The sequence below is a fragment of the Lepisosteus platostomus genome, chromosome 13 (genome assembly GCF_059453375.1).
Source record: "Lepisosteus platostomus isolate fLepPlt1 chromosome 13, fLepPlt1.hap1, whole genome shotgun sequence".
Lineage (NCBI taxonomy): Eukaryota > Metazoa > Chordata > Actinopteri > Semionotiformes > Lepisosteidae > Lepisosteus > Lepisosteus platostomus.
The window spans coordinates 13,789,682-13,810,499 of record NC_142623.1 but is presented as its reverse complement, the minus strand read 5'-3'; the positions used below and the strand labels follow the sequence as shown (position 1 = coordinate 13,810,499).

Genomic DNA, 20,818 nt, shown 5'->3' with positions numbered 1-20,818 from the left:
ATCAGGTTTTGTTGGCAATTGAAACTATTGAGACATTTTCAAACACTTCAGGATTATCTTTAAACATTAACACGTGAATTAATGACTATTCATGATAGCCAACTTGTAGAAATTCGAACTTTCTACAAACCAATTAAATTGCAAGTCAAATACTTGGGGCTCTGCATAAGTCAAAAGGTAGAAGATAGGATGAATCATTATCTAGCTAGCAACATCTCCAAAACTCAGGCTAGGCTGAATAGCTGGTTACAAAGAGATATCTCTGGTTAAAACAGAAAGTATCTCCAGATTTATTTACCCAGCAGCATCAATCTCCATCCCCACCGCAATAAGTAAAAATATAAATACATTACATTTCTCCTACATCTGGAAAAAGAAAACACATTAAGAAAAGGAAAAATGATTAAATCGTATGAAGAGAGTGGTGCCAATATGATCAACTTTGATATCATGAATGGTGCCCTAAAGATCAAATGGTTGTGTACTTTTATGAATGACAAAGACAGCTTCTGCTTTGCTAGTCCTAGGAGAGTAATGGGAGAATTAGGTGACATTGACCTCTTGTTCAGATGTGATTTTCATATAAATAAGCTCCCAATGAGACTCTGTGCTTTCCATCAACAAGTACTGTTATATTGGAAATTGTTATATAACCATAACGTCACCCCACATAATTCTATTATATGGAACAACATATAAATCCTGCAAAAAAAAGAGCATATTTTATGAGTCCTGGTTTAATAAAGGTATTTGGTCAGCGGTGCATCTATTAGAAGCTAATGGAGAAGTCTATGAGTATTCTGATTTTGCTAAAAAATATTACATTGAATCCAACCCAAAGCAATTTAATTTTTTAAAATTTTTTATGCAATTCCACCTGCTCTTCTGGCATTGGTGAAAACATTCCACAATCCAGGGTAATATAATTCCCCTTCTACTGGAGATTAAAATGGGTACTTACGATATTTTATATAATTATGGCCGAGAGATTGATATCATCACCCTCTAAAGAATTTTTGAGAAAACAGTTCAACTTTGTAACACCTGATTACAGATATCTGATTCTGCGAATCAGATATTGAAACAACACATTTTTTTATCATGACAGCATTCAACAGCTTTCTGGCACTCTGTAGGTTCTTGGCTAAATATTCGTGTACCTCTAATCTTTAAGGAAATTGTTCTTGGGTGTTCCAAATCCAAACAAAGAAGTCTGTATAATGGAAAATGTCATTTTCATGTTGGCAGAATTCTACATACATACGTCTAGAGTAAAAATAAGATTGGTGAGTTGATCTACAAAAATCTTTTGGAATATAAACTTATATAACACCACATAACCTCTGTGCTGTGGACAGTCTTTCTCCTGCTCCAATCGCTTGACGTTACTTTTGTCATCTGTATATTTGTATGTATGAACTGTACCCCCGTTTGTGGCATTTTCCCCTTTTGTATTTAAAAAATAAAAAAAATCTAAAAAAATATCCCTCTCTGCAGACCGACCCCCAGGGCAGCCCCAGCCGGTCCCCGGCCCCAGGCTGTGGCCCCAGCAGGCCCCTGGCCCCGGGATCGAGGCGCTGCAGGTGCAGCAGTGGCTGAGGCAGGGGGCAGGGCGCGGGGGGCTGCTGGGGAATGAGGGAGAGGAGGAGGAAGGAGCACAGGCAATGCATGTGCTGTGCTGTGCCAGTGGGGGGCGCTGTCCATCACCATCGACAGGGAGACTGTAGAGGTAAGTCCCCGCCAGTGCTCCTCAGAGCTGTTAGCATTGTCCTGCTGTCTGTGTTTGTAAAAACACCCTGCCCCACCTTCTCTGCTCACCCTGCAGCTCACAGCTGGCAGCCCGCTGGAGCCCAGCAGGTGCGAGCCTGGTCAGTACCTGGGTGCAAGAGTCCTGGGAAAAACTAAAGCTGCTGCTGGAAGAGGTGTTAGTGGGGCCAGCAGGGGGCGCTCACCCTGCGGTCTATGTGGTTCCTGATGCCCCAGTATAGTGACAGGGACACTATACTGTAAAAAGGTGCCGTCCTTCAAATGAGATGTAAAACCGAGGTCCTGACTCTCTGTGGTCATTGTGGTAAAATCCCAGGGTGTGTGAGATTAGGGGTGTAACCCTGGTGTTCTGGCCAAATTTCCCCCTGGTCTTTACCCATCTTGGCCTCCTAATAATCACCCATCTATGAATTAACTTCATCACTCCGTTCTCCTCTCCACTGATAGCTGGTGTGTGGTGAGCGTTCTGGTGTGCTATGGATGCAACACATCATCCAGGTGGGGCTACACATTGGTGGTGGTGGAGGGGAGTCCCTATTACCTGTAAAGCACTTTGAGTGGAGAGTCCAGAAAGGCGCTATAGAAATATAAGCAATTGTTAATTATTGTTATTGTTCTCATGCAGCCTGTGTCAGCAGTGACCCTGAGTGACCCCCGGTGCGGGGCACAGTCCAATGGGACACACTTCTTTTTGGAGTATCCGGTCATTTCCTGTGGGACAGAGGCGGAGTTTCTGTACGCGCCGCGCAGCGTGCTGTATCGTAACACGGTGAGGACACGCCCGCCTCGTGACACCGCTGATTAATTTATTTCAGGTCAAAATGGCGGGGAACTTCAGCTGAAACTTAAAGAGTGCTTACCTTTTTGTTTGTGGACTGTATTATGGTAGGAGGCCAAAAAAAAATAATAGAGAAAATAGGAGAAATACAATGGGTGAATGTGGAAATGTTTGGTAGCTGCAGACATTCTTTGTCAGGTCCCATACCTGCTTTAGAGTCAAAACCACATTCAGAGTCAGGGCCACATTTAAACCCTGGGAAACAGCTGCTGGATGGTCTGTTTTCACAGCGCCCTCTTCTGGACCAGAGGGGAGCTGGTCTCCCCATGCCTTTGGTTCAGTGTGTGGAGGTTACAGGAGCCTCCACAGTCAAAGACAGAGGCCCAGCTCTGCTGGGACAGTTCTCCTGTGGGATCCAGGGAGGAAGTGCTAATGGCCACTGGAGGAATGCAGTTTGGTGTCTTTTTGTAACTGTCTGCTGCCTCATAAATAAATTAAGATTTTTTTATTGTGGATTGGTATAATTTAGCACCTACTAAGACCTGAGCCCTGGTAAGGGGAGAAGAGTGAGCCTGTGACAAAAAGTGACCAGCCGTCCTCCTGGTGTGACAGTCCTGTATCTTAACCACTGGACCAGCTGTCCTCCTGGTGTGACAGTCCTGTATCTTAACCACTGGACCAGCTGTCCTCCTGGTGTGACAGTCCTGTATCTTCTGTACAATCTCTCCAGTTAGCATGATTAGGTCTAATATCGCTACATAAACGTTTCACATTCATGCTTCTGTAGGGAACCAGAGTGTCAGGGATGACCCAGGTCACGTTGCACTTTTTCTTGCACAGCTTTACAAAGTTGGCGTGAGGTCCATTAGCTCCAATGAGATGTCTCTCACAGGGGAATAGGAGGGAGAGAATGATGGGAGAGTGGAGGAGAATAATATAAAGGCACTGACAGAACGAGTCCCGGTGAGACACAGACAGCCTTATCTGCCTGCTCTGGAGTTGATGGGCTCTAATTAATTGGCCCTAATGGAAGAATACAAAATGTTTTTCTCACAGTTGTGTCATCAGAATTCTCTCCTGTCTAGGTGTTGCTATGGAGACCCACCTACCCGGTTGCTGTGGGAAACGAGACGCAGGACACAGGCTCTGAGGACAGCTGGGGTCTGGGACAGACACCCCTGGCCATTCCTGTAAGAAACTGTTGATTGCTCATTCTTCAGACTGCCCCGTAGGGATTTGAAGTCAGTTAGACAGCTGAGTATTGGACAAGCTGGAGGACTGGCCTTGCTTCAGAGTCTCATCTGAAGGACCAGTGCCTTGGTCAGCAGGTCGGTGAGAGAATTGCTAATTTGGGGGAATTGTTAGTTGTGATTCATTGAGTCAACGAGTCAGTCGGTTACTTAGTCATGTACCTGCAGTGAGTCAAGCAGGTCCTTGATCAGTCTAGCACTTTAGGTCCGTGATTCTGGCAGGTTCTGCTGGGGGCTGTCCAGTCAGTGGGTGTTAGTCCAGTAAGACAGTGTGGTGTCCAGTCAGTGGGTGTTAGTCCAGTCAGACAGTGTGCTGTCCAGTCAGTGGGTGTTAGTCCAGTAAGACAGTGTGGTGTCCAGTCAGTGGGTGTTAGTCCAGTATGACAGTGTGGTGTCCAGTCAGTGGGTGTTAGCTGGAGTGTTAATGGGCAGTGTGCTGTCCAGTCAGTGGGTGATAGTCCAGTCAGACAGTGTGCTGTCCAGTCAGTGGGTGTTAGTCCAGTCAGACAGTGTGCTGTCCAGTCAGTGGGTGTTAGCTGGGGTGTTAATGGGCAGTGTGGTGTCCAGTCAGTGACTGTAATGACCCCTGTGTCTCTCTAGTTCAGCTGTCTGGCTCCAGTCCCTCCCCGGCCCAGTGCTCCCAGTGCCCTCCCACGCCTCAAGGCCAGACGCCCAGGGAGTGTTCTGGACAGGGGGGCCCCTGGGAGCCAGAGGGGTGAGAGAGGGCCCCTATTCTCCCTGGAGCTGTATGCATCGCAGACCTTCCAGCAGAGAGAGGCAGGGCCCTGTGTCATTGCTGCCAACAACAGGGTCTTTGCGGAGGTGAGAGACGCATTCCTCTACTCACCATACCTGTCCATCACTCTGGGCTCAGGGACCGTGTTCACACCTTGATTCTTCTAGAGCTGTGTGTTCACACCTTGATTCCTCTAGAGCTGGCACACGCTCTTCTAGAGCTGTGTGTTCACACCTTGATTCTTCTAGAGCTGTGTGTTCACACCTTGATTCCTCTAGAGCTGGCACACGCTCTTCTAGAGCTGTGTGTTCACATCTTGATTCTTCTAAAGCTGTGTGTTCACACCTTGATTCTTCTAGAGCTGTGTTCACACTTTCAATCTGGCACACTCTTCCAGAGCTGTGTTCACACTTTCAATCTGGCACACTCTTTTAGAGCTGTGTTTACACCTTGATTCTTCTAGAGCTGTGTGTTCACTTTTGATCTGGCATACTCACTTCTAGAGTTGTGTGTTTACATGTAGATTATGATTTAAGTCTAGAACTGTCCTATTTCTTCATTATTTGCAGTAACCCACTGTCTACCAGTTAATGTTAATGTACTGTAGTGTCCAGTCAGTGTGTCTGTATGAACCCCTCTCTCTCAGTGCAGTGTTAATGTACTGTAGTGTCCAGTCAGTGTGTCTGTATGAACCCCTCTCTCTCAGTGCAGTGTTAATGTACTGTAGTGTCCAGTCAGTCAGTGTGTCTGTATGAACCCCTGTCTCTCAGTGCAGTGTTAATGTACTGTAGTGTCCAGTCAGTCAGTGTCTCTGTATGAACCCCTCTCTCTCAGTGCAGTGTTAATGTACTGGAGTGTCCAGTCAGTCAGTGTGCCTGTATTAACCCCTCTCTCTCTCAGTGCAGTGTTAATGTACTGTGTACTGTAGTGTCCAGTCAGTGTGTCTGTATGAACCCCTCTCTCTCAGTGCAGTGTTAATGTACTGTAGTGTTCAGTCAGTGTGACTGTATTAACTCCTCTCTCAGTGTTAATGTCTCTCTATGTCTCTGCAGGTGTCGGTGCTGGAGGGGTGTGGCAGGCTGGGTGTGAGGGTGCAGTCCTGCATGCTGTCACCCCACTCTGACCCCCAGGCTGAGCCAGGCTGGACAGTCATAGAGGGTGGCTGTCCACAGGACCCCTCTGTCACCTTTTACAGTGGACAGGAGGAGAGTGAGAGTCAGGGAGGGGGGGAGCCAGCAACAGAGAGAGGAGGTACCCCTGACAGACAGGGAGACAGACGAGCCAGGAAGGACGAGAGGAGGAGACAGACAGCAAAGGAGGGCAAGACAGGAGCAGAGAGAGCAAGAGAGCAAGACATATTGACACAGATCATGTGTGAGGGAGGAGAGCAGGAGAGACAGAGGAGGACAGCAGGAGAGCAGGAGAGAGGGGAGAGGTCAGGAGGAAAGCAGGAGAGAGAGAGGAGGACAGGAGGACAGGGGCAGGAGCACAGACTGCGGTTCAGCTTCGTCCTCCGGCCAGTCTATAATAACTCCGTCCAGTTCCTGCACTGTCGGCTCAGGCAGTGCCTGGTCTCTCAGGGGAGCCCAGCTGGGCCAGGGCCCTCAGGCACCACCGCTGGGGGCCACAGGAAAAGGGGGATCCCAGACAGCACCCCCAGCAGATGCTATGGGCAGACCCAGACGCTTGAACTGGCCCAGAATTCCTCAGTTCCCCAGGTAGGGAGAAGGTGTGGATCTGTTCATTCTAATTCATCACAGGAATATACAAGGTTTCTCATTTACTCCTTTTACATCTGTTATTCTTTACCTCTCTCTTCCCTCCTGTCTCTCTCCCTCTCTCCCTCTGTCCCTCCCTCCCTCTCTCTCCCTCTATCTCTCTGTCCCCCCTTCTCTCTCCCTCTATCCCCCTTTCTCTCCCTCTCTGTCCCTCCCCCTCTCCCCCTCGATCCCTCTCTCTCTCTCTGTCCCTCTCTCAGTGTCTCTCTCTGGATGAGCTGTGCACAGGCCGTCTCCCCTCCCTGCCCTCCGTGTCCCAGTGCCCCGAGTGTGCCCAGTTCAGCTGGACAGTCTCTCGGCCCATGCTGGTCACTCAGTCTGTTGAAGTGGTCCAGGTTGCTGCTCACACTGCTGGTCAGTGCAAAACTCCTCCCACTCCTTCTCACATTCACATTTCAAACAGCTTTATTGGGATGACTGATGAATGACAGTGTTGCCAAAGCAGACACAGCCAATACATCCACAGGCATTTACAGTACAAACAATTGCAGGCCATTTCCATACAACATGCAACACATGCCTGAACTGCCTCCTTCTCTCTCGCCTGTTCCCTCTCTGAACTCTCCCACTGCCCTCATGCAGTTCCCTTCTCTCTCTCAGCCTGCTTGTTGTCCTCTAGCTCTCTGTAAACCACCCTGCTTGTTCTGCTGTCTCGTGTCTGCAGGGCAGAGGGTCCCCAATCCCAGGATGGCTGTGCTGTCCACTCCGAGCCCTGCAGTCTCCAGTACGTGCCTCTTGCGCTGTGATTGCTAATGGCCTTTCTTGACTTCAGTGTCGACATATGACCTAACCTGCCTCTCCCTGCTGCCTCTCTCCAACCTTCAGGTCCGGCGAGTCTGGACACTGCAGTCGTGGCAGGAATCTCTTTCATAGCCTTTCTGATCGGTGTCAGTCTCACGGGGGTGCTGTGGTGCATCTACTTCAAAACTGGTAATACTAACCTAGTGACTCTGACCGAGCAGTCTGAGACTCTCCAGGCTGGACTGGGCTGACTTAACTGTGATCTTAATTAGTTATTTACTGAGAATATAATCAGACTCACACTAACACTGACTCTGACAGAGCAGTCTGAGACTCTCCAGGCTGGACTGGACCGACTGTACTGTGAGCTGGATTAATTATAAACTGAGATGTTTCTCTGAATTCTGATGATTTTTTGTCAGATTTAATTAACAATTGCTAAAACAATTGTTGAAGGGACACCAGAGCAACGAAGGAAGAGTTCCCTAAACAAGGCGGATCGAACCACTGTGGACTCCCGGAACCCCCCTATCCTGGTGGAACATTCCAGCTGTTCTCTGTAGAGGTGGGAGAGTTTGTATAAACACTGAGGTATGGGGGACACACAAACACTGATACTCGCCAACACCTATAACAGACAGGAATTACTGATACCCCTGCCTACAGACAAATAGTTTTTGTCACAAACATTCTGCTCCCAAGAATAAACAATAGTTCCAAGTTTTCAAATAAGGGCAGTCTAAGCAGAGTTGATCCAGACACACGCTGTTATACACTGCTCCAGTCACACTGTTATACACACTTACACAGACACACACACAGTCCTAGACACACACACTGTTACACACACTGATCCAGACACATGCTGTTATACATACTGACAGACACACACAGTCTTATACACACTGTTTCAGACACACGCTGTTATACACACTGATCCAGATATACACTGACACAGACACACACACTGATCCGGACACATGTCGTTATACACACTGGTAGCAATGTAATTTACACACACACACATTGGATTGAATTATTACCTTTCTTCCAGTGTGGAGAGAGACCGCAGAAGCACAGAAGAAGGGAAGGATAGCAGATCTCTTTCCAGTGTGTGTGTGTGTGTGTGTGTGTGTGAGAGAGAGCGAGAGAGCAGTGAGAGGAGTGTTTGAGAGCCCAGCTGTCAAATCCTGAACCCTGGCAGAGCAAAGTGTTTGGTGAGATACAGTTCTGAACGACGACGAGTTTCTGAACGACTACATGAATGTAAGACCCTATATTTTTATTGTAGTGTAACTATTCAGCTGCTGGTTTTTCTTGTTTTAAACTTTTACTATCTGGTTTCTCAATAAAAAGTGCTCTGTGTGTTACAGTGTTGCGCAAAACCCAGCAGTGTGATAGTGCGGTGTTTCTGTTCACACACACACACACACACACACACACACACACACACCTACCTCTTACACCCTGACCTTCAACCTTCTGCCCAGCTGGTCGTGCACGCTGGTCAGGCTGGTAGGCAGCAAGTATACGAGCCTCAGTGCTGGCCGGAGAAGGAATTATTATTTTTTTTGCTCGGCTGTTTTTGAAACCTCAGAGCTGTTGCCATTAGATGTCCCAGCACCACTCAGGCTGGAACCACAGTCCTATCTGGAGTTTGTGCTGTACCCCCCCTCTTGTGGGCAGACTTGGGAATTGCACCTCTGGAGTTGTAGTTGTTTTTATTTTCTTATTTAACATTAAATAGAACATAAAAAAAATGTGCTCAAAAATAAAAAATAATAATGTACAAGGAAAGGTCCCACATCTAGATCACATTACCTCTAGGGAGCAAAGCAGCAAATGTCATTTGGCTTCTGCTTATCCTTCTTCTTATTATTATACTTACACAGTGCTTTTCTGGACACTCCACTCAAAGCACTTTACAGGTAATAAGGGCTCCCCTCCACCACCAGTGTGTAGCCCCACCTGGATGATGCAATAGCAGCCAGAGTGACACAGTACACTCGCCACACACACCAGCTCTAAGTGGGGAGGAGTACAGAGTGATGAAGTCAGTCCAGAAATGGGGATTATTAGGAGGCCATGACTTTGAAAGGCCAGGCGGAAATTTGACCAGGATATTGGGGTTAATACCACTACCCTTTTTTAAAAACAGGATTTTTTAATGACCTCTAAGTCAAGCCCTTGGTTTAATGTCTTGGACATGGCACAGCACAGATCACGCAACCTCCTAGGGTCCCAGTCCAGCATAAGCCACACAGCCCAGAGATCACAGCTGGGCTCCCAGTCTGAGATGAGCCCCTACAGCCCAGAGATCACAGCTGGGCTCCCAGTCTGAGATGAGCCCCTACAGCCCAGAGATCACAGCTGGGCTCCCAGTCTGAGATGAGCCCCTACAGCCCAGAGATCACAGCTGGGCTCCCAGTCTGAGATGAGCCCCTACAGCCCAGACAGCACAGCTGCGGTCCCTGTCCAGAGTGAGTCTTTAAAGGCTGAACGCAGTGGGACAGGTGTTTTGAAGTCGGTTGCCCTGGGCCCTGAGGTTCTGGTCCAGTAGAATGGAGACACAGGGAGGCATCTGAACTGCCCAGATGGAGCTCAGAAACTAAGACACTCAACAAGAGTGTATGTGTGTGAAGCCAGGCCCGTGACCCACTGTGGGCATCACCCACTTCAGCTCTGGGTGTTGATAGCCATGCTGTACCCACAGTGGGCCTCCTGGTGGCGCCGCAGATCCACCTTGCGCTGGAAGCCTCGGGAGCAGGAGGGGCAGGAGAAGGGCTTGTAGCCACTGTGCTTGCGGCTGTGAGTAATGAGGTTGGAGCTCTGACTGAAGGCCTTCCCACACACCTGACACACATGTGGCTTCTCACCTGACAGACAGAGACTGGGGTTAATACAGACAGTCCTGTACACTACCACTGAGAGAGAGAGAGACACTGGGGTTAATACAGACAGTCCTGTACACTACCACTGAGAGAGAGAGAGAGAGAGAGAGAGAGAGAGAGAGAGAGAGAGAGAGAGAGAGAGAGAGAGAGAGAGAGAGAGAGAGAGACACTGGGGTTAATACAGACAGTCCTGTACACTACCACTGAGAGAGAGAGACACTGGGGTTAATACAGACAGTCCTGTACACTACCACTGAGAGAGAGAGAGACACTGGGGTTAATACAGACAGTCCTGTACACTACCACTGAGAGAGAGAGAGAGAGAGAGAGAGAGAGAGAGAGAGAGAGAGAGAGAGAGAGAGAGAGAGAGAGAGAGAGAGAGAGACACTGGGGTTAATACAGACAGTCCTGTACACTACCACTGAGAGAGAGAGACACTGGGGTTAATACAGACAGTCCTGTACACTACCACTGAGAGAGAGAGACACTGGGGTTAATACAGACAGTCCTGTACACTACCACTGAGAGAGAGAGAGAGACTGGGGTTAATACAGACAGTCCTGTACACTACCACTGAGAGAGAGAGACACTGGGGTTAATACAGACAGTCCTGTACACTACCACTGAGAGAGAGAGACACTGGGGTTAATACAGACAGTCCTGTACACTACCACTGAGAGAGAGAGAGAGACACTGGGGTTAATACAGACAGTCCTGTACACTACCACTGAGAGAGAGAGAGACACTGGGGTTAATACAGACAGTCCTGTACACTACCACTGAGAGAGAGAGACACTGGGGTTAATACAGACAGTCCTGTACACTACCACTGAGAGAGAGAGAGAGAGAGAGAGAGAGAGAGAGAGAGAGAGAGAGAGAGAGAGAGAGAGAGACACTGGGGTTAATACAGACAGTCCTGTACACTACCACTGAGAGAGAGAGAGAGACTGGGGTTAATACAGACAGTCCTGTATACTACCACTGAGAGAGAGAGACACTGGGGTTAATACAGACAGTCCTGTACACTACCACTGAGAGAGAGAGACACTGGGGTTAATACAGACAGTCCTGTACACTACCACTGAGAGAGAGAGAGAGACACTGGGGTTAATACAGACAGTCCTGTACACTACCACTGAGAGAGAGAGAGACACTGGGGTTAATACAGACAGTCCTGTACACTACCACTGAGAGAGAGAGACACTGGGGTTAATACAGACAGTCCTGTACACTACCACTGAGAGAGAGAGAGAGAGAGAGAGAGAGAGAGAGAGAGAGAGAGAGAGAGAGAGAGACACTGGGGTTAATACAGACAGTCCTGTACACTACCACTGAGAGAGAGAGAGACACTTTCTTCCCGAAATTCAGAAATCTAATCCCAGAGTTCCCACACCTGCCAAAACCACAACAGGTCCCAATCCTACTGGGAGAGGGAGGAGGGAACTCAGTTGATCTGGCAGCCCAGTATGTGATCTCCTGTCACAGCCTGAGGAACAGTGAGTCTGTCTCCCAATAATGCTCCAGCCGAATACAGTATATGTCGATATTATATAATATGTCTTTGTTGTAAATGTCTGTAACATGTCTGTAGATTTTATTTTACTTCTATTTTTTGTTTTGTTCTATGTTAATTTTATTATTTTTATTTGCTTTGGCAACACTGATTGTACCTATCGGTCATGCTAATAAAGCACCTTGAATTGAATTGAATTGAATTGAGAGAGACACTGGGGTTAATACAGACAGTCCTGTATACTACAACTGAGAGAGAGAGAGACACTGGGGTTAATACAGACAGTCCTGTACACTACCACTGAGGGAGAGAGAGAGAGAGACACTGGGGTTAATACAGACAATAACAGGAGTTGCTCACCTGTGTGTATGAAGGTGTGCTTCTTCATGTCAGATTTCTGGTGGAACCTCTTGCCACAGTACTGGCAGGGGTAGGGCCGTGTGTCCGAGTGGATGAGCAGATGAGTGGACAGCGTGGACGAGCGCTTGAACACCTTTCCGCACACCTTGCAGCTGAAACTGCGCTCCTGAAACACACAGCACAGTTATCACATTTTCCAGTTCAGCCTCGCTGTTTTGTAACATACTGTAGTATTAAAAGTGAGAGCTTTAGAAATACCAGATTCCCGCTTTCACACTGAGTCCTTCATGATATCTCCAGCTTTACAATTATAAAAACACATTGAAAGGCAACAAAAGACGACAACACTCCTGAAAATGCCCTTTGCTCTTTGACCTTACCTTGACCCTGCACTGGATGCCCAGTTCCGGCCTGAAGCCATACGATTGGCTGCTAGCCTTGGTGTAGCCAGCCAATGGGAGGGCCAGCCTGCTGACATGTGACCTGCGCAGGTGTGTCTCCAGGCCAGGAGAGGAGGAGAAGAGCTGGGGGAGGATCAATAACAGATTCATTAGCTTCGTGACAGACCCGTGCTGTTGCTTTGTCACGTTCTTCAGTGGGCACACGGCTGGGCTGCGGCGCCACTCTCGACCTCACTCACCTTCCCACAGAGGGGACACCGGCCGGGCGCCAGCTTGCAGCCCAGGGGCTCCCCGCTCTCGCCCTGCCCACGGCTCTCGCTCAGCAGGGCGCGCAGGAGTCTCTCCAGGTCCCCCTCCCTCTCCGGACTCTCTTGCAGAGGAGCCCAGGGCAGGCAGGGGGGGCGCGGGGCCGACAGCGCAGACTGCACCTCTGGAGGGGGAGACAGACGAGGGTCAGAGGGCAGAGGGCAGAACTCCCTGACTTCACCACCGCCGGGGTCAGCACAGGCCAGGACCCCGCAGCCTGCAGGAGCAGTCGGTCGGGCTCACCTGCAGCCAGAGGCAGGCCACAGCCCTGCTCCGTGCGCGAGGCAGCGTGGGGCAGGGCCGTCTGGGGGCCCGGGGGCGAGGCCGGCGCCTCGGCCGGCTCCTGGAAGGCACTGGGTGTGTACAGGGGCTCCCAGCTATGGGGGGTCCTCAGCTCGGGGCTCCCCTTTAGCTCCTGCACGCAGCTCACGACTCTGTAGGGAGCTCGCCCTGCGGGAGAGAGGGAGCGCACATGAGCCTTCGCTAACACGTCTGAACTCACCCATGATGGGGAGACTGCAGCCCGACACCACCCACCTGTCTGCCTGCTCCCTCCCTCCCCAGACTGCCCTCTCTCCTCCCTCCTCTCTCTCCCTGTTCAATCTCACTCCTCCCTCTCACCCTGTTCACCCTCTCTCCACCTCCCCCCTCTCCCTCTCTCCTCCTAATTCTCCCTTCCTCCCTTTCTCCTCCCTCCTCCCTCTCTCCTTCTCTCCACCTCCTCCCTCTCTCCTCTTCCTCCCCCTAATTCTCCCCTCCTCCTCTCTTCACCTCCTTACTCCTGCCTCTCTCCTTCTCTTCACTTCCTCTTCCTCCCTCTCACCCTCTGCTCCTCCACTCTCCTCCTCCCTCTCTTCTCATTACTCCTCCCTCTCCTTCTCTTCATTTCCTCCTCCTCCTCCCTCTCATCCTCTCCTCCTCCCTCCTCTCTCCTCCTCTCTATCACCCTGTTCACCCTCTCTCCTCTCCTCTTCTCTCTCACCCTGTTCACCCTCTTTCCTCTCTTCCTCTCTCACCCTGTTTACCCTCCCTCCTCGCTCCTCCTCTCTCTCACCCTGTTCACCCTCTCTCCTCTCTCCTCCTCTCTCTCACCCTGTTCACCCTCCCTCCTCTCCTCCTCCTCTCTCTCACCCTGTTCTCCAGGCTCCTCCGCTCTGCAGTCACTGTCCCCCATGAACCTCAGACCAGGGTAAGATCCTCCCTTCCTGCTGCGGACGAGGAATGAGCGAGGCATGGTGGGAGAGAGAGGGACTGAGGCAGAGAGGGCGAGAGAGGTGGGGCAGGAGGATAGAAGAGAGGGGGGACAGGAGGATAGAGACCCCTGAAACACAAAAAAGGCACAAGTGTTAGCACCTTGCAGGCCGATTTCCTCAGATCTCAGGAGCTCAGCAGGATGCTGCTGTAAGTGGTGTTAGTGGACCAGTAGGTGGCGCTCCTCCTTCTGGACCAGAACCTCGAAACCAGTGTCCCAGTAACATGACCGGGGACACAGGGCTGTAGGAGGAGCCGTCCTCCAGCTGAGCCGTTAATCTGAGGTCTTGACTGCTGCATCATTAGAGATGTCAAGGCTCTGCTCGCGCTACAGGGGCTTGAACTAGAAGGAACCCGTCATGAACTGGGGTCACTCCGCATCAAGGAGCCCCGCTCAGGAACTCTGTGTGGTTTAAATCTTTCATTATGCTGTGGCTGAGTTCCACCCTCGTGTGCTGGAGGGCGTTTCGGGTGGTGGGCTGGTTACTCTGAAATAAACTCTCCAGCAGGGACACCCCCTCTTCTGCAGGGGGTGCGGGGGGGACCCCACAGTGCATCACGACCGGGCAGCAGTGTCAGAGGAGCACGTCAGCTGGACCACCTGTGGGAGGAGTGAGAGAAGTCGTAGGCAAGGCCTGAAACCTCTCTCCTGACAAGCTTTGAAGATGAGACGAGGCTGTCCCCTCCACACAAGCACACCTCGCCCCTGTGTGGGCGTCACACTGCTGTGCTGAAAGCCCAGACCTCAGCCTTCTGTGTCACACTGGGCTCTCTCGTGCACAGTGTGACACAGGCTCTATTTGGGGCGCCATGTGGTAAACCTGCCATGGCACAGAGCGGCGACACGTCCTCGCCACACAGCCCTTCGTACAGCATCTCAAACAAACTGAAATCAATTCCTTTTGTGGCATTCGATTAGAAAAATCTCTACTGAATTTTCATCAGCCTCTATTTCTACCATCATCCTCAGATCTGTAGAGTAACTGTAGAGACACTCAGTCCAGCTCCTCTGTATCTTCACATTAACACCCCATCATCATCCTCAGACCTGTAGAGTAACTGTAGAGACACTCAGTCCAGCTCCTCTGTATCTTCACATTAACACTCCATCATCATCATCCTCAGACATGTAGAGTAACTGTAGAGACACTCAGTCCAGCTCCTCTGTATCTTCACATTAACACTCCATCATCATCATCATCCTCAGACCTGTAGAGTAACTGTAGAGACACTCAGTCCAGCTCCTCTGTATCTTCACATTAACACTCCATCATCATCATCCTCAGACCTGTAGAGTAACTGTAGAGACACTCAGTCCAGCTCCTCTGTATCTTCACATTAACACCCCATCATCATCATCCTCAGACCTGTAGAGTAACTGTAGAGACACTCAGTCAAGCTCCTCTGTATCTTCACATTAACACTCCATCATCATCATCCTCAGACCTGTAGAGTAACTGTAGAGACACTCAGTCCAGCTCCTCTGTATCTTCACAATAACACCCCATCATCATCATCATCCTCAGACCTGTAGAGTAACTGTAGAGACACTCAGTCCAGCTCCTCTGTATCTTCACATTAACACCCCATCACCATCTGTAGAGTAACTGTTGAGTTTATCTGTAACATCAAACTAATGCTCCTATCTTCCACATCATGTTGGCTGAGGCACTGCTTTGATTTCCTGATTCTCTGTATTATCTGAACACCATCGGCAGATTGCTTCCTCCTTTTGAAGGCGCCAAGACAGGAGAGCCCCTGCCCCAGGCCTGTGGGGGCTGCGTGAGAATCGCTCCGGAGGCGGTCGGGGTGTGCTGGGGAGAGCTGGGGAGCTAGGGTTGAAGAGCAGTGTGGGTCTATAGTGTACGGCAGTGCGTTCGGGTCGCCCGAATTTGTACTCCTTTCTTAACGCAACGAGACTGATGCACCAGGGTTTTTTTTTTTGAAAAGATGAATTATGTGCTGTCTGCAGTTGTAATCATGAGATCTGGAGTTCCTTCCTCCAGGTCCCTCCCACTGCACACAGCGCAGTCTGTACATCAATGCCACCACACACACACACACACACACACACACACACACACAATCCTGGCTTTTGTAGAGATTGTTTAGAGTTAATTGGTTTTCTCATCAGGTTTAAAGGGTTACACCCTTGATGTGACTCTTGGGTTCTTATTTAGCTGCCTAATGCTCTTGATGAACATACAGTCTATTGTACAGCCATGTCCTTTTTCCTAATGCAACCTGTTGTTCTTGCTACGTGAACACAGGTTGTCATGGTATGGAATGTATGGATGCACACAGTGCTGTCTGTGCATGAAACTGCTTTTAAAACCAAGTATAGGATGCCCTTCTTTACACAAAAGGTGGTGGGAGTGTGGAACAAACTACCCACCCTTGTTGTTGAAGCCGATACCCTGGCTTATGTCAAGCAACAGCTCAGTGCGATCTTTGGATGTGTGAGATACTAGCAATCGAAGGGGCTTTTTTGTCAACTGTCTTGTGCCCTAGGGCGTTCAGATGATGAATAGGCGTTTCTCTGCCCAGCTCTTCGAACGCCTTTGTCATAAACTCACTTCAAACCTCCTTCCCAGACCTGCCCTGGGACTAATCGCATCCCTGCCCTCTAGCGTGAAACAAACCAGGAGTCCAATCTGGCCAATTTTCAATGTCCTACAATGTCACAGAAAGAACAAGTATGAACTCTCTATTTTTACAGCTGTTACAGACATCGCAGACAGACCGGTAGAGTCGGCACTGTGATGCTAGACCTGTTCAGTAAGGAATATGGGGTAGCTCTAACAGCAGATAACGTCAATGAAAATGATGAAGAAATAATATGCGACTTCTTGCACACAGTTTTGAAAGTTTAAGAGAGTGAGTAACAATTAATTGTGAAAGCTGCAAATTGTCCATTGCCTTCACAATACATTATCGTAGACAATGGATCATGCCTGGTGAGTCTGAATTATCGTAGCCAATGCACAAACTCTTTAGAATTTGGAGAAGAGCTGCAAAGTGTCACTAAACAAGCAGAGTCTGACTTGGGTGTAACAAAAAACTTTGCCCACATATGGAAGTGCCTGGTTAATTATGTAAATGAGTAGTTATAATTCATTAATCATACAGCAAGGTATCGAAACCTGTCTGTTAGTTATTTTGCAGAGTAGTAATGGCTACTTTATATTATTATTAATGAATTATGTAAATTATAATGATGGGTCATTAATTATGCAGTAAAAGTATAGAAGGCTTGTAAATATTCAACCTGGCAATTATTGTTAATAACACAGCTGAGTAATTATAGCAGGATGTTAACGACCGGTTAATTATACAGCCGAGTATTGATGTCTGGTTAATGTACAGGAGAGTACGGAGGCTTTGTGAACTGCACAGCAGAGTAACAATACTGGTTAATTCTACAGCTGAGTATCGATGGTTTGTTAATTTAACAGCAGGGTGTTAATGACTCGTTAATTCTACAGCTGTAGGGGATGGAGGGCTGGTAGATGTACAGTACAGGAGAGTGCCGGGGGTCTGGGAGGTGCTGGTGAAATCTACAGCTGACTGAGCCCCAGCACGCCCCAGTACCCCAGACCAACGCAACGCCACTTTCGCCGCCCCTCCCCCCACCGCGTGACCCTGCACTCTCTCGACAGCGACGTGGCCCAGTCCTTCGCCCCGAGGCGCCCCAACTTCACCGAGCGTCTCTGCGCCCCTATTTTCTCCGCTGAGGGAGTATGATTTTCCTGCGGGTCCCCCGTGATTCCTGGTCACACACGCCTGGTGAGACCGCGTGAGGCTCACGAGCCCCCCAGCTTCACCAGATTCCACCCCATGGCAACGCATCCACCCGCAAGAGGGACGCCGTGATCTTGCACCCTGGGGCTCCCGGGCAGACAGCCTGCGGGACGGGTGTACGGGTGTGTAGGTGTGCTAGTATACAGGTATTCCGGTATATGGGTGTGCAAGTGTGTCTGGGTGTACGGGTGTTCGGGTATATGGGTGTGCAGGTGTGCCGGTGTGCAGGTGTACGGGTATATGGGTGTGTGATTGTGCGAGTGTGTGAGTATACGGGTGTACGGGTATATGGGTATGTGATTGTGCAGGTGTACGGGTGTACGGGTGTGTGAGTATATGGGTGTACGGGTATATGGGTATGTGATTGTGCGAGTGTGCGAGTATACGGGTGTACAGGTATATGGGTATGTGATTGTGCGAGTGTGCGAGTATACGGGTGTACGGGTATATGGGTATGTGATTGTGCGAGTGTGCGAGTATACGGGTGTACGGGTATATGGGTATGTGATTGTGCGAGTGTGCGAGTATACGGGTGTACGGGTATATGGGTATGTGATTGTGCGAGTGTGTGAGTATACGGGTGTACGGGTATATGGGTATGTGATTGTGCGAGTGTGCGAGTATACGGGTGTACAGGTATATGGGTATGTGATTGTGCGAGTGTGTGAGTATACGGGTGTACGGGTATATGGGTATGTGATTGTGCGAGTGTGTGAGTATACGGGTGTACGGGTATATGGGTATGTGATTGTGCGAGTGTGTGAGTATACGGGTGTACGGGTATATGGGTATGTGATTGTGCGAGTGTGTGAGTATACGGGTGTACGGGTATATGGGTATGTGATTGTGCAGGTGTACGGGTGTACGGGTGTGTGAGTACACGAGTGTACGGGTATATGGGTATGTGATTGTGCGAGTGTGCGAGTATACGGGTGTACGGGTATATGGGTATGTGATTGTGCGAGTGTGCGAGTATACGGGTGTACGGGTATATGGGTATGTGATTGTGCGAGTGTGCGAGTATACGGGTGTACGGGTATATGGGTATGTGATTGTGCGAGTGTGCGAGTATACGGGTGTACGGGTATATGGGTATGTGATTGTGCGAGTGTGTGAGTATACGGGTGTACGGGTATATGGGTATGTGATTGTGCGGGTGTGCGAGTATACGGGTGTACGGGTATATGGGTATGTGATTGTGCGAGTGTGCGAGTATACGGGTGTACGGGTATATGGGTATGTGATTGTGCGAGTGTGTGAGTATACGGGTGTACGGGTATATGGGTATGTGATTGTGCAGGTGTACAGGTGTACGGGTGTGTGAGTACACGAGTGTACGGGTATATGGGTATGTGATTGTGCGAGTGTGCGAGTATACGGGTGTACGGGTATATGGGTATGTGATTGTGCGAGTGTGCGAGTATACGGGTGTACGGGTATATGGGTATGTGATTGTGCGAGTGTGCGAGTATACGGGTGTACGGGTATATGGGTATGTGATTGTGCGAGTGTGCGAGTATACGGGTGTACGGGTATATGGGTATGTGATTGTGCGAGTGTGCGAGTATACGGGTGTACGGGTATATGGGTATGTGATTGTGCGAGTGTGCGAGTATACGGGTGTACGGGTATATGGGTATGCGAGTGTGTGAGTATATGGGTGTACAGGTGTATGGGTGTGCTCACAGGCGGCTCGGGGAGCACAGCAGACGAAACACAGGGTCAGAAAAGCATCACATGTCATACTACAGCTTTCACTGGTCTGGGCTTGTGGTGGAAAATATGAAGAGAGAAAAAACACAAACCAGAATGCCACTGCCCACCTGCCTACATTCACTTCCCCCGTCGCCCTGTTCATCATGGGGGCTCACCCCTCAGCCTGACCCTGTAGCACCCCAAAACCTGCCAGGACCACTGTCTCTGGTCATGATCACATCATACTTCAACAGACCAGAAAGCCTTCCCATTCCACACCATGAACGCAGCCATGAGCGGGACTGAGGGACTGGGCACTCCCGATCCTACTACTCATTTCAGCGCTTTGTGCACTGCCTCTGTTGCCAGATCGCGATGAGCTCCGATAGCGGTGCCACAGTTAACTCTTTAACTCTAGATCTGGAGCAGCGCTAGTGACACGGACAGCAGAGTCTGACCAGGAGGTCAGGAGCGCTGTCCCGCGGCTCAGAGACACGTCTGCAGCAGTGTGATCTCTGGGCAGGTGCGTGAGATTTAACAGGACTTCCGCACATACATGGGCACTGTCTGGATTCTCAATCTGCTCACTGCAGAGGACTGCTCCTTCTCTTCATACTCAATACAGGTAAGAATGCTGGTGTTGGTTCAAACTGATTTTAGTAAAGACTAGTCTAGTACCGACTGATGTACTCCTGTTTTAAAAAAATATATAAAAATAAACTAGAAAAACAAGTCCAAACCAGGAGAGAGGAGTTTCTCTGGACCAAAACTCCAATGCAAAACAGCATTTGTGGTATTTCTGGAAATATAAAGTGTGTTTTATAAAAAAGACAGCACTTACCGCGACTTTCTCCGCACAGAGAGCACACAGACCAACCGATGAAGAACCCCAAACTTTCCAGGAGACGAGGAGATGAATTCTGAGCCGGGAGAAGCTCTGCCCGAGGGTCCCTGTGCACGACCGAGGCAGGTCCTGATCCCAGACTCAGGCAGCAAAGGTGAGAGTAACAGCAGTAATTAACTAATTAACGAAGGACACAAGGGAGTGCGCCAGGCAGAGTCGATTGAGCAGGGGAGCGTGCGCACAGCCACTTTCGTACCTCTTCAGCGATAAGTCACACTCCTCCTCCTCTCTCCCTCTCCCCCCAAACCCTCTCTCTCTCTCACAGCATCGCCTTGCAGCATCAAACCACAGTCAGTTTCCTCTTGTGAAACCATGCCCAGGCATAGCTGACACCAGTCCGACAGTCAATCCGTGAGCACACAGAGAGCTGTTGCTCTGGCCAAGCCTGCAGGAGTGCATCACAGAGACAGCATGTGACAACAGGGACCACAGTCCACTTACAGTAGGATCTACAGTCCCAGTGCAGTAGAACAGTCCCGTTACAATAGGGGCTACAGTCCCAGTGCAGTAGAACAGTCCTGTTACAATAGGAGCTACAGTCCCAGTGCAGTAGAACAGTCCTGTTACAATAGGGGCTACAGTCCCAGTGCAGTAGAACAGTCCTGTTACAATAGGGGCTACAGTCCCAGTGCAGTAGAACAGTCCT

The 20,818-nt window shown here is 49.6% G+C and overlaps 2 protein-coding genes across 3 annotated transcripts in view; one reads left to right on the top strand and one right to left on the bottom strand.

The window, feature by feature from the left end:
- The window catches only part of engl (endoglin, like), an 18,512-nt gene extending 10,260 nt beyond the window's left edge, over nt 1-8,252 (top strand). The window contains exons 9-18 of the mRNA XM_088604918.1: nt 1,498-1,724; nt 2,393-2,536; nt 3,631-3,735; nt 4,396-4,617; nt 5,584-6,249; nt 6,510-6,663; nt 6,974-7,033; nt 7,135-7,239; nt 7,507-7,615; nt 8,105-8,252. Coding sequence (XP_088461044.1) covers nt 1,498-1,724; nt 2,393-2,536; nt 3,631-3,735; nt 4,396-4,617; nt 5,584-6,249; nt 6,510-6,663; nt 6,974-7,033; nt 7,135-7,239; nt 7,507-7,613 — 1,790 coding nt within the window. The 3' untranslated portion in view covers nt 7,614-7,615; nt 8,105-8,252. The remainder of the gene's footprint in view (nt 1-1,497; nt 1,725-2,392; nt 2,537-3,630; nt 3,736-4,395; nt 4,618-5,583; nt 6,250-6,509; nt 6,664-6,973; nt 7,034-7,134; nt 7,240-7,506; nt 7,616-8,104) is intronic.
- Nucleotides 6,697-20,818, bottom strand: LOC148649986 (zinc finger protein Gfi-1b). 2 transcript variants are annotated; one of them, XM_088603297.1, is made up of 7 exons: nt 20,110-20,818; nt 13,614-13,842; nt 12,765-12,971; nt 12,455-12,645; nt 12,195-12,338; nt 11,815-11,980; nt 6,697-9,926 (listed from the first exon to the last, which is right to left on the bottom strand). In XM_088603297.1, exons 2-7 carry the CDS (start codon nt 13,753-13,755, stop codon nt 9,727-9,729), a joined length of 1,050 nt encoding a protein of 349 aa, XP_088459423.1. In that variant the 5' UTR covers nt 13,756-13,842; nt 20,110-20,818; the 3' UTR covers nt 6,697-9,726. The 2 variants fall into 2 exon arrangements, with proteins under 2 accessions (XP_088459423.1, XP_088459424.1); XM_088603298.1 differs by having other exon boundaries at nt 13,653-13,842; nt 20,110-20,803.

Excerpts from the sequence above, each read along its gene's own strand:
- LOC148649986 (XM_088603297.1), bottom strand. The coding sequence starts at position 13,755 with ATGCCTCGCTCATTCCTCGTCCGCAGCAGGAAGGGAGGATCTTACCCT. Across the intron at positions 12,972-13,613 it reads GAGGAGGGAGGGTGAACAGG|GGCGAGCTCCCTACAGAGTC; the intron begins GTGAGAGAGAGG and ends TCTCTCCCGCAG. Across the intron at positions 12,646-12,764 it reads TGGCCTGCCTCTGGCTGCAG|AGGTGCAGTCTGCGCTGTCG; the intron begins GTGAGCCCGACC and ends CTCCCCCTCCAG.